We start from the raw sequence: 13,394 nt of genomic DNA, 5'->3' as shown, positions 1-13,394 counted from the left end.
CGCAACACACACACGCACGTGGAAGAAGAGGTTAAGGTGTAATATATTCTTGTTTCAAAAATATGTTTTGAGTATTATCCCTGAATTCGTTAATGCATATTTGTCAACTGTTCAACTGTCGGATCGTCAGCTATCTAATCCTTTTTCTTTCTTTGTTTTCAATATTTCTCCATTTGCAGACGCACCCAACACAAACCTGCTTCATGTCATCGATTGATCTGCACACTCATTATTCATATCAGGTGAACAAACGCTATATAACTGTTCCTTTGTTTTCCAGAAACATTTTTTTCCTGTTGCCAACTCAGGAGTCATACTGATTCATCAATCTGTTTGATTTCAGCTTTTAATATGCTTAGGGTATCTTAAGTTTTTCCCCCAAAAGTTAAATCTTCATACCAAGATATGGATTGTTCTCTTGTAGTTAGTATAGAGATGATTGTGGTTGCAACTTCCGCCTACTTGTCATCTTTGCTGTGACCTATGTACCTTTTTCTGTTTTTAGCATAAAAAGAGTACTAGTATTTAGTCTCGTGCATAGCACGGGCATTGACCGTGCCTGGAAATAAATAAAAGATGAGTCTAAAACCACCTTTTGAAAAATGAAGATATGATCTAAATATATGAAAAACATATAAGAATGTACATGGTGAATCTGTAGATATAAGTAAATAACAGCTCAATTGTAAGTCCTGTAAATATATCCAAATAAAAAAATTATGAAAAACTGCCCTGGTAAACAGCAGAAGTAACCTGGGCATACGCAATTCACTGATGCTATGTACAAACTAAACAAATCAAACCAAGCATCTTTCCCTCTAAAGCAAAGAAGCCTCAAATACCAATCATAAGATTTCCTAAAGACATTATTATAACATCACCAATACATTCTACTAATAATAAATCCCAAACAAAGTGTCCTTCTATTTGCAGCATAACAGCGATCAAGAACTAAAAACAAAATTTCCCTATACGACCAAAAAAGCTTTTAGCATCTTCTACTGTGATTAGCATCGATGCACCTGTTAACAGCATAGTGAGGCTGAGTTTCCAAACAACCAAGAGTTTTCTTCACAAATTCTATATGTAGCAGCAAGTAGTAAACTAGCTGCTAACCTTTGCAAGTAACTGAGATGTATACTTCTCGACATCTTCATAGTCTCTTCACAGTTTCCTTGAAGAGCTTGAATACTTTTATACACCTAAAGTCAGTTAAGATGATCATGTGTTAGAATGTTACGAAGCAGTGCAATTCATAACTATTGACGATATGTTTTGTTCACACGTAATCTTAGAAAGTTAGTTTGTTCACACGTTTTCACTCTTTCTTAAAAATGAAGTTTCAAGTCCAGACCTTTTCTAAAAAGAGCTATATAGTCATCTTTCTGCTAACCTGTCAAACTGTCCTGAAAATGTGATCTAGTTGATGCATTTTTTTCCCAACATTAGCTTGGCTTGGGTATATTAGCAGGTTCCTGACTAGTGCTGCTTTCCATTTTCTGGTGTTTGTATAACATAATAGAAGTAAGCAGCAGTACACCCAACACATCTGTTATAGCATAACTGGACCGAAATGTATTTTTTATGATATGCTTATTGTTTATCCGAATATCCTGACCACTGAGAATAGTGTTACATCTCTATTAAACCTCGTGAAGATGTCGACTTATATAGCTGAAAAAAGAACAAAACAATAATGACCCACTACAGCCATCTATGTTCTTTTCTTAGATGACTCAGCCAGACTTTCGGGTATACTAAACAAGGCAAAGGGTCATAACATATTCGCTGTTTTAATTTGTTGTTTAAATTTTCCTAGTTCCTACGAAATGCGCCATACAAGTTAAAGAACTAATTGCTTAAATTGAAAGGAAGCTCTGTTGGTAAACTGATTTTTTCACTTGTATCAAAAATTTGGAGAGATAAAGCAGCTTAAGATAAGATCTCATGTTCCAAGTAAGTTGGCAGGCTTGATCTCAGAGTGAAACTATGCCTGTTTTTTATTCTATTCTTCCGAGCATAGACTGGAATTTTAGGATATGGAACACCCCCGCCCTTTCAATATAAGGTATTCATGATATCATCTGATTGATCTATCTTCTAGTCTTTATTTTTTAGTCAAGAATGTTGATCTTGCTGTGTATACTTTAGAATAGATGAGGGAGGCTGACTAACCACTTTATGCGTAATAAAATGTCGCTCTTCTATAAGGCTGACTATTGCCTTAGACTTGGTAATGCATCTAAATTGATATTTAATCTGTTCATGTATGTCAACAGATTATGCTACCAGAAGCAATTGCAATTGTCATGGCACCAACTGATACATCAAGGTACATTCTTAAAAAATGAAAAAGAAAATTCAAAACATTTCCGCTCTACAACATTTTTTTTTATCGTAGACTGATGTTGAGGTATAGCTTTCTCTCAATTTATAATCATTTATAATTTTTTAGAACAATGTCTCTAAAACAATGTATTCAACACCTTGAACAGAACCCAAGGCATATTTCACTTATCAGATCCTGGCGGTGTGTCTGTGATCCGTAACTGCCAAGAGCGTGGCTTCCACCCTCACGAAGAGCCTCCTGATGGCAGCCCGATATATGAACACTGCTCTCATGTTTTGATGAACGAAAACTTGAAATTTGATGTCGTCGACCTTCGAAATAAATAAATCCAGCCAGAAACGTCGAAGACTCTCGAGGCCTCCGCAGGCTCGTCCATCTTTGCAGAGAACTCGTGTATATTCTCAGTAGATCTGTTCCAAACGGCACTGAGAGCACCAGAATGATCTTGTATTTATTTATCATTTGCATTGTGTAAAAGGTGAAAGCTGGGGCGTTTTTTTCTTGCGGGGTTCTCTGTATCTCCTAATTCTCTTATGTGCAAATATATAAAATGTCAATATAGCAATATACAGAAGAATTGTTGACTCTACGTAATTTCTTTTTACATAATTCTTTTATGAAGAGGTGAGTTTTTTTTTCGAAGTTAGCGCACGGTATTTGAGGGAATTCTCCTCAGTTTAGTTTCTTATTGTGAATAGAACTTCTTCTGTGAAATCTTTTCTCCCTGACATTATTATTATTTGTGGCAAAAGTTTGCAAAAAGTTTGCACTGCGCAATATTCCTGATGCTGTCCTTATTCTGCGCTATCTTTATTCTTATTCTGATATCTCAGAATATTTTCATTTATAAAGGTACTGAAACAAAGTTATTGCGGAAAAAATTCGAAGCAATTAAAAAAGGCTGGTCAATTAGCGAAAAGGGGGGCCTATTATGAAAATTTGTTTTATTATTCCCTCTTCCACGAATCATATTTATTAGGGTTAATTGCACGTACGCATTTTTTTAGAACTTTTTTTTTTTGCCAACTTATTACTGCTATAGTTTTATTTTGACAGATAAACTCCAGTGAAAGTTTTACCAAGCATATACATCTGCAGATGCATGCATTATCTGCCAAAATCTGATGGGCTTGTAATTACTCACAAACTTGTGATGATCATTATAATCCATTCTATCTATTTACTGTTATTCGGTGAATCAAGCCCAAAACTTCTGTTTTATTCAAATGATTATTATTGGGGTGGTAACTTTTGCAATTAATAGACCTTTTTTGGGGCTACCTACAAAAAGAATTCGGCGGGGCCCGTCTGTTGCCACTGCTATAAATAAACGTAAAATAATTAATAAAAAAAACGAGCAAAATTGATCCGTGCGTTGCCACGGCATTAGCGTAAAATAAGCTGGAAATACGAATAAAAGAAAAGCTTCACAATTGTCCTTACGGTAATTAGCCCAAGTTAACAATTTGGCAATTAGAATTTATACTTACGAAGATTCATTTGAAAGTATTGGGATATCTAAATAAGAGCAAATAACTAATAACTAAGCGATTGAGGCTTCGCTTACCTTGTTCGGGATGAGGTCTCATTGATGTTCCCTCTCCATATGTGAGCCCTTATATCATAATCTCGAATGGTTCTGTCTTTGTAGCCTGGACAATATGAACAGAAGTAAATGATATATATGTCTAAATTCACCCAAAGAGATCACTGTCCTTAGACTAAATAGATAAAACACCAAAAACTTGATAAATAAAAAATTACTAATCTTTACGATCTAATCAACACATATTTAGTCAACATAAACTACATAATCAATATAGATCCAGCATACATTTCACCCATTTGCAATCGATTGCTTGCTTCAAACTTCACTACTACACATTAGATCTATAAATGTCAAACGAACTGGATCCAACATAATTTTTTTTAAAAAAACTAAAAATTGTGAAAAAAATGCAAAAGATGAGATATATACATGTATACATGTGTATATGTATGTAGATATATATTTATATATATATATATATATATAAAAAATGCAAAAGATGAGATATATACATGTATACATGTGTATATGTATGTAGATATATATTTATATATATATTCTTTGAGTTAAATGTAGAAATGAATAACAATATCCAACCCAACCTAACAATTACAATATAATTTTTAGGCAAAAAAGTTATGGAAAAATAATTAACTTATCAATACTTTGCTTATCACACTGCCCTCAGGCCCCTCACACATAAGAACCTAATAAAACAAAATAACATCAAATTCTACATCTCCATAGGCAATATTATCCAAATTAAGGAATTCATAATTATGGAAGTCAAAGATACCAAAAATTTATCAATAAAATGTTCCAAATTTTCATCTTGAGTCCGTTGAGGTAATCTGGAGCTCTTCTTTGTATCTCCTCTCAAAATTTTCACCATGAGACATTGTTCCATAACACTTCCATCTTTTCTGTAATCATCAAACCAAAATGCCAGATCAATAACTCCAATTAAAATCAGCATATATCACCAAAAAAAACATAAACTAAGGAATAAATTAAAAGAATGATATTCACATACCCTTTCTTCTAAAATGATATTCATATATATTTTAATAACTCCGATTCAAATCATAGCTAGAACTACACCCATAAGATTTCCTGAATATGTCATAGCTATAGTTTGCTTATTATTTTAGATAGCAAGGCTACATGGAAACTTTTTGGGAAATATTAAAAAACACAACTGTTGATGACTAAGATCACACGGTCAATTAAATCCGCGGTTGGATGGTGATGAAGTTGATGAGGTGGCCGTTTTCTTCCCCGAATATCCGATTCTGAGTTAGTGGCTGAAGCTTGCACAAGTAGAAACTCGTGAGAGGACGGAGACTGGTTCCCCCGTGGTTCTTCTGATGATCAAGTCAGCTGGTGAGCTTGAGTGGAGGAAATGAAGACCTATTTGAGTTCTTATGTGTAGTGGAATAATTGCGTAGGTCAAATTTGATCAAAGATCAGAATCCTCCTCCATGTTAGAATAGTACCTCTATATATATTGATCATATAATGGTAGAGTTGACACTTCGGTCAAGCACATGATGACAATGGTGAAGTGTGGGCTGGTGGTTGCATCAGCTTCTACTTTACATGTATCGACTGATGACTGGGGGAGAGATCACTTCGGCATTAAACGAGAAGTGATCGGGAGCATGACGGTGCCTACGTGGTCCGATGAGTTATGAAGGCTATTGGGGCTAGATGCATGATGCGTTTGCCATGCATTAACTGCGATGCTGACACGTTGTCAGGTGGAGAGGCTCGAGGCAGAAGTTTTTCTCTAGCTTCGCCGAGAAATAACGCCTTTCAAGTCGTCCTCGTGAGGCGTTGAGTAAATGGTCGAGTGGGCTTGTTGCGAGTCTTCTTCGACAAGAAGGTCGGCTGGTACCACCTTTCTAGTCGACATGAGGGAATGTCGACTCGACGAGTCGGCTAAGTTGAAACCCTTATTGGTCTTGGGCCACCAATTTGATTGGGACATTGCATGCAGAAGTACACCCGTCTGTTGCTAGCGAATGGTTGCACTTTAGCGAACGAGAACACCATAACAACAACTTGATGTAAAGAGTTATAGCTGAACGTCACTGTAGCTTTACACCAAGATCCACTAAAAATTCATGCTATCAACTTTCATCCCTCAAATTATTGGGCTTAGGAATAATATATAGAGAATTTTGGTTACTGTAGCTTTACACCAACATCCACCAAAAATTCATTCTATCCACTTCAACCCTCATATTACTGTGCTTAGGAATAGTATATAGAGAAATTTAGGTTACTGTAGCTTTACACCAAGTTCCACTACAAAATTCATGCTATCCACTTCTCAAATTACTGTGCTTAGGAATATCATATAGAGAAATTTTGGTTACTGTAGCTTTACACCAAGATTAATGTGCTTAGGAACAATATATACAGAAATTTCATTTACCGTTGCATAGGAACAATGCTGAGTCTGTTAACTTTAGTATATATAGATAAAAAGAGTTTGATGGGGACGGGCTTGAGGTGACAACTGGTTTGTCAAAATGAGTTATCAAGAGATCGACCACAAAGTAAGTTCCACGCTTTTTGATATAGTTAACAAGCGAGTTTTACTGTATGACTATCTCTTGATAGCTCATTTAGCAAACTAAACCCTCGCTATTTCCATGCAAGAAATCCAAAGGACTTCTGCGTTTTTTGCGGAACATGCCGCGGGACCAGTTTTATTAATCTTCTCCAAAAAAAAAAAAAATTTTAGTAACCTAAGAAATATTGAAATGCTACTAAACCATTATATTGTTTTGTTTTCAAGCCCAAGATTTAGTAACCTAAGAAATATTAAAATGGGATTGAAACTTTAGAGTACAAAGATTTAGAAGAAAATATTTTACAGCATCAGAGTAAAAAAGCGGCCAAATTTGAAGGGTGCCAAAGTGAAAATAAGCCACCAAATAAAGAGAAAGTTTTTTTCCCTTTCTACACATACACATTGTCTTAATTTCGATTATTTTGAAATTAGTCTCATTGATGTCTTATGCTATTTAAAATTTATCTAACGAGGTTTTTTAAGATTTAGTCCCACAAATTATCGAAAGTGCTATCGGGCTCCTCAATTCGTAAGTTATTTGCAACGGCTTATCAATCGAGGGGCCAAAATAGAAATGTCGACGCGCGACAACCTGAAGAGGGGGGAGCGCGCACGTGCAACGCGCGTGCTCTCCTCACCAGTATCATCTCGAGCTGGGCTGTGTCCTCGGACTGTGAAGGGTAACAATTTTGAGCGATCTCTCTTCAGGCTTCGGGTAAGAATTTATTAGGGTTTTTTTTGTTTTCTTTTGAGATTAAAATTTTTAAGTCGACTGTTTAATTTGCGTAGCGTGTAGATGCCTCAAATCTGTTCAAACCCGCTCATTCTTTTGCTAGGGTTTTAGGGATTTAGCTTGTCTGAGCTCTAACCATAAGAATTAAAAAAATATATAAAAATTTATTAGAGGCGATTCTGATGATGGGTATTGAAAATATCCTAAAGGGGGGGAAAACCCATCAATTTGAATTCGTAATCCCATTGAAATAAAAAAATTTATTTTGGTATTATTTCCTTCCTCTTGTACTTGGATCCTCCTAAATTTCAATGCCAACATTGCAACGCAGTGCCAGCTCGTCTAGGCCTTTAATGATGTTTGGTTCTGGTGGTGGGACTGGAGTGAGTGTGTGATTCAGTGAACCTGGTAACTCTATTGTTGCCGCAGTTCTAGGAATTGAACAAAACCGCCGCTTCTCCTCCCTCACTAACTCGGGGGGAGTCAAGGTTCACCCTCTCGTTCGCACCCTCAGTTGATCGGTCGTCGAACCATGGAAGAACCCCAGCCCGCTCAAGCTGCTTCAACCTTTGATCAGCCTCCGTCTTCGCCTTCGAACGGTAAAATTCTCTTTAGAATGATGAGTCTTTTACCGTTGAATTGGAGAAGTTTGTATGGTTCATTCGATTTTTTCTGAATGTAATAGAGAATTTATACAAGGGATGCTTAAAAAATGGTTTTTTTTACATGGGTTGATCAGTAGTTTTACCCAGATGAGAAGCGATGGTATGTTATGTGCTGATTGAAGCTTTATGGTTTTGAAAAAATGGAAATTTTGTCATCTTCTAAGCTTTGTACTTGTGTCTATATGTGTCTGGCTCGCACACGTGTGAGCAAGCGAAGGGGTAGACTAGTGTTGAGATCCATCTTGTTAGTCACATCGAAGCATGTAGAGCTCACGTCTTCTAGTTATCGGCAGCTCGTTCCTAAATGAGTTGACCCCTCATACCCAATTTTTGTATGAACACATGCATGCACGCTTACACATAAACGTGCACGCACGCGCGCACGCATGTAAGTATGCTTAGATGCATATATGTTTATATATTTATATGTTTATACATTTAGCACGCGCATGCCCCCCCTGCCCGTGTGCACTCACCGACGCACACATGAGAGTACCACCATGAGTTGGCGACACGTTTAGCAAAATGAGTTACTAAGAGATAGGAGTGGTGGATGCGACCAGTAGTGTGAGTCTCACAACCAGTCCACCTCTTACAGTTCATTACCGGATGAGCATACCCATTTTCCCCTAGATGGCTGGCTGAGTGGTTGATGGGAAGCCCTACCTTCTCAATCATGCACTTTTAGCTCATGCTACCAAAGCGACAACCCTCCAAAGTTCTCCAAGGACCAAAACTATGAAAGATGTTAGAAATAGAGGAAGGATGACAGGTCTGCTATTGTGAATAATTTATGCGTGGAAAAGCCATAGTCAAACGATTCCAGATTTCTCATGTTTTTGCTTAGTACTTTACATTTTCATGAGTTTCTAGATGCAGCCTAGCCATTTTGTTCTTATGCAGTAATTTTTAACATATGACTACCTAGCTCGTTCAAGGCATAACTGATTTCTATTATATCGAGAAATTTAATGTACTTTGATGTGATATAGACCTGGTTATATGTAATCTTAATAATTGCATTTACAGGTTCTGCGTAGTCAGTTTTATTGTTTTCCTTAACTGAACTGTTGAATTTTGTGTAGTTGTCTCCTGAGCATAATTTTTTGATTATGTATGAGGGTACACTACTTATATCTGTCTCTGTACCTTTTTGTTTGATCTCTAGGCATGGGAAATTGCTATGTATTCAAAAGCCGGTTGCAAGAGTATGCTCAAAAAATTGGCATCTCTACTCCCGTATATGATACTATCAAGGAAGGTCCTTCCCATCAGCCTGTTTTCAAGTCCACTGTGACCGTTAATGATCTCAAATATGAATCTTTACCTGGGTTTTTCAATCGAAAAGCAGCAGAGCAGTCAGCTGCTGAAGTTGCACTTATTGAAATACACAAGTCTGGCCAAATGACAGAAAGCATCCCTACAGTTGTAAGTTCTGTCACCTTAATGACTTCTCATGAAGAAACTTTTTTCTGTGAAGGAATATGTTTTGAGTTACTCTTCTTATAAAATATCTAGCATGGGCTCTTCAAATATTTATGGACATGGAATGTATGGACATTTTTCAAAAATCCAAACACTAGGGCACTATTGNATAACAATATATTTGTTGAGTCTTGACTAATTGAGAGAATAGCCGATGTTAGTGTTGTTCACATGGTGGATGCTAACTAGTGAGCTAACACATCACAGTGAAATTTAACTCCTTGGCCAGTGGTTTAATACATAAAGAAACTAAAGAAATTCAAGGCTTAAATGAAAATTAACCTTTACAATCTTTAAACATCAGGTCTGGACATTTGTAGGCATATGGCAGTGTTGACGAACATTGGCATACTAATCCTTGAGAAGCATCCACGTACCATAGGTTTTATTGTAATTGGGATTTATAACTTCGCATTTCATTGATATCTTAGCGAAGCAGGATCAGTTTTGGCCAGAGTGTTGTATACTTCAGTTTCTTCACTTGTAATGCTTAAAGATTGAGAACTTTTGACTAGCAAGTTGCTGCTTCATTTTATTTTTTACCTGCAGCAATACATGTAGTATTTTCTTTTCATATTCAGATCATGGAGTATTTGTTGATGAGACTGGACTGTCATTTGGCCACCAGCCATAAATTTTGCCGCATGCAGTGATTACTTCTAGTGAAGCAAACTTCACCTTATGCATATGGATAGAATTGGTGGCAACCACGAAGTAGGATTGTACATAATGCTTGTGCGTTAGTTCCTTATTGTGAAACTTGGTATTAGGAAGGACGAAATGTAGTAACACAATTATCTGTTGTTCTTCTACTATTACATTAATGTGTCTGTTAAGGGTGACTCAAATACTGACCCGAATCAGCTAATCCAAGCCTGAATCAAGTTGGTCATAGATGAGTTGGAGCGATTATGGATTCCAATCTAAATCATATTTCTTCAAGCACATGGCTGCTTAGCCTACTTTTTTGTTTTCTAAGTAATTTAGGAAGTGGTTATTTCTTATTGGATCTTCTTGAGTTTGATTGAAATTGCAATACTGATTCTAAACTGAATTGGATTCCTTCTCCTGGTCGAGTTATTACCTCAATAACTATCAATAGTAAAGCTTATAACTGACCCTGTGCATAGCTCTGAAAATTATGCTCTCTATTTTATTTTCCTTACAACTTTTAAGAGTCTTCTAAGTTATGTCACTTCAACTATTTTGCAACCAAACAAACACATTATCCCAGTAAAACTGCCACACACTCTCTTGTTTCAGAAGGTTTAAACTACTTCCCAAACTAGTAGAGAGCTTTAACCTCAGTTGGATCGCTTTAAACTTTAAGCTTCATAAAATTAGACCATTTATGAGAAATTCATAGAATAAATTGGTTGTACACTTAGCTAGTAGACACTATGTGGTCGGACTTCTAGCTAGGTTATTTGTGTCATTATTCACATTAAAATTTTTGCATTTGGGATGTGCTTCTGCCTTCAAGCACATCAGATTCATTTGTTTGTAGCCCTTTTGGCTTTATGGTGGAAGTTTATTTGCTTATTACTCCTTGCCTAGAAATGGTATTTAATAGTTCGTTTCCTGTAATATCATGTCATTACCTCTCCATTATGAAAAATTCCTAGATACAAAAAGAAAGCCTAGGTTTCTCTTCCTGATTCTATTTTTCTGCTTTTAATTTTCTTGTGTCTCCAGCATGAAAGCGGCCTGTGCAAAAATCTACTTCAAGAGTATGCTCAAAAGATGAATTATGCAATCCCATCCTACAAATGCAACCGACAGGAAGAGAAAGCACAACCATTCATCTGTACTGTTGAGATCGGGGGCATCCGATACATTGGTGCTTCGGCCAGAACGAAGAAAGAAGCAGAGATCAAAGCAGCGAGAACTGCCCTTTTAGCCATCAGAGGTATGTTAAAGATAATTGTCTTCCTTAAATAATTTTTTCTTTGACCGAAGGGAAATGATGATCTCTCTGTTTGCTAACTGAAAATAAATTGAAAATACCATGACAAAGTTGTAGCTGTATTCTTTATATTCATTTCAACTAACTGTATCCTTTCCAGTTTAGAAAGGAAAAGTTAGAGAATTGCATTATCATACTTTCCTTCTCTCCTACAACCAGGGTAGGCCTGTAGAAAGTTCATCTGTATGTTTCTTGTTTTCTTCCGGTGAACAGATATTAACGCCCATTTGAGGGTGTTAAAAGTAAATAACTTGTGATTTCATATGGTCTCTCTCCTGTATTAGTTTTTTCCTTTCCATCATTTCGTAGGGAATATAGATAAAGTGAAGACAATTGGTTTAATTATTGAAATAAAAGACAAGCAAGACAAATAAAAGACAAGCAAGACAAAATAAGGAATTCCTTTTATATTTGCTTACAATTTTCTGAATAATTTTTCCCGTTGATGGTATCATAATTGAGGACAATATTTATTTGCCCTCTTGCTATTAGATTCTCCTGTGTTGCTCTTTAGTTGAGAATATAGCAGGAAATTAGCATAGACAATGCCAAAAAAAAAATTTAAATAGCTGATTCTTTAGAATAATTCACATTGCGAGCACTGAATAATTTGGAAACGGCTTTGTCGTCGTCATTATATCCTCCTTTCTTACACTTCTCTTGTGTCCAAGCATTGCCCAACTATCCTTTTTCTGACAGATAATTCTGCAAAGGGTGAAAATGGTGCTTCTCAATTCACTGTTCTCCCTTTCAAAAAGAAGGGTAAGGAACAAGAACCACGGCCCCAAACAGCGGACCAGCTCAAACCGAAGAAAGCCCATATGAAGAAGAAATGGCCAAAGCGCAAATTTCCAAGAAACAAAGGCGACAAATCAGCAAAACCCGAGAATGATGTGCCCCATAATCCTGTCGATAAGATGGAGGAAGTTTCAATGATTTCCAATGGAGATGATGAGAATGAGCGAGGAAATGTTGGAATGAACAATAAGCCCCAAACCCAAGCTGACGAATCGATAGCATCAGCCATTGATACAAATGGAAGTTGCAAAGATGAGAAACAATATGAATCAGCAGAAATAAAACCCGAAAGATTTGAGGAACCTCAAGAAGGGGAAATTATGGATTCATTATCCATGCAGGAGGTGAAGGCTGATGCAGGAGTGCTATAGGTGAAGAGCAGTTCACATTCATCATGAAGAAGGTATGATCTCTAAGAGTTGGCATTTGGTCCTCATTTTTGGTATATTTACTTAAATTCTATTTGGGTTATAGAAACTTGTGGTGTCAAAAGAAATAACATTTTCTTGGGACTTACTGCTATGAGCTCAAATTTGTACTAGCTATTTAGTTAGATGCTAGGGTATATTTATTTGTAATTGCTCTTAATTTATATATGTACATTGTTCAAGGATATTAAATTTACAGCTGACTGCGATTTGAATTTGTAACTCTATTATTGACCTCTGGAAATTACTTAATTTTCAGCTGACAAAAAAGGTGAATTGCTAGACAGAGGTTGACTTAAATTTCCAGTTCTATGTACAAACTGCATGCAGAAATAGTTAGCATCAACATGCGTTTCTGCTCCTCATTTTTAAAACAAGGGAAAAGAGAAACAATGATGATATTTGGAAGAAAGTCTCATAGAGGCCCCCTCTATGAAAAACATATAGGAAAAGGACCCCCACAAAACAAAAGCACACAAGTTGATGACTATGCTGATTTTGGTATTATTTGTATGGATTAAGTATTTATAATTGATAGTAAGAAAGTTGGCATCTTTCAGCCTTAACTATCTTATAGTTCCCACTACTTTGCACTTATATTCCCCTCCCTTGTTTTTTTTAGCACTTATATACCCTAAAGTTTGTTAAAACTTGCACTTATTTACCCTTGCTATTTTGACAACACTTAAATATCCAGAAGTTTTTTAAAATTGTCACTTAAATGCTCTAAAGTTTTTTAAAATTTGCACTTAAATTCCCTCAAGTTTAAGCGCAAGTTATAAAAACTTTAGGGTGTATAGGTGCTGCTAAAAAAGTTAGGCTATGGAAGTGTAAGTATT

At 36.2% G+C, this 13,394-nt stretch overlaps 2 protein-coding genes across 2 annotated transcripts in view; both read left to right on the top strand.

Moving 5' to 3' along the window:
- The window catches only part of LOC109831872 (AMSH-like ubiquitin thioesterase 3), a 9,877-nt gene extending 6,889 nt beyond the window's left edge, over positions 1-2,988 (top strand). The window contains exons 12-14 of the mRNA XM_020399338.1: positions 180-242; positions 2,280-2,332; positions 2,496-2,988. Coding sequence (XP_020254927.1) covers positions 180-242; positions 2,280-2,332; positions 2,496-2,676 — 297 coding nt within the window. The 3' untranslated portion in view covers positions 2,677-2,988. The remainder of the gene's footprint in view (positions 1-179; positions 243-2,279; positions 2,333-2,495) is intronic.
- On the top strand, positions 7,109-12,789 carry LOC109831871 (double-stranded RNA-binding protein 8-like). Its single transcript, XM_020399337.1, has 5 exons — positions 7,109-7,195; positions 7,545-7,812; positions 9,047-9,306; positions 11,059-11,272; positions 12,029-12,789. The coding sequence occupies exons 2-5, from the start codon at positions 7,746-7,748 to the stop codon at positions 12,496-12,498; spliced, it is 1,011 nt and encodes a 336-aa protein (XP_020254926.1). The 5' UTR covers positions 7,109-7,195; positions 7,545-7,745; the 3' UTR covers positions 12,499-12,789.

This window comes from Asparagus officinalis, chromosome 2, assembly GCF_001876935.1.
Source record: "Asparagus officinalis chromosome 2, Aspof.V1, whole genome shotgun sequence".
NCBI lineage: Eukaryota > Viridiplantae > Streptophyta > Magnoliopsida > Asparagales > Asparagaceae > Asparagus > Asparagus officinalis.
This window is presented reverse-complemented; position numbering and strand designations above follow the sequence as displayed.

What these genes read in the sequence shown, in the direction of transcription:
- LOC109831871 (XM_020399337.1), top strand. Translation starts at nt 7,746, where the DNA reads ATGGAAGAACCCCAGCCCGCTCAAGCTGCTTCAACCTTTGATCAGCCT. An exon ending in TCCGTCTTCGCCTTCGAACG is followed by an intron (nt 7,813 to 9,046) that starts GTAAAATTCTCT and finishes TTTGATCTCTAG; the next exon opens with GCATGGGAAATTGCTATGTA. An exon ending in CAGAAAGCATCCCTACAGTT is followed by an intron (nt 9,307 to 11,058) that starts GTAAGTTCTGTC and finishes TTGTGTCTCCAG; the next exon opens with CATGAAAGCGGCCTGTGCAA.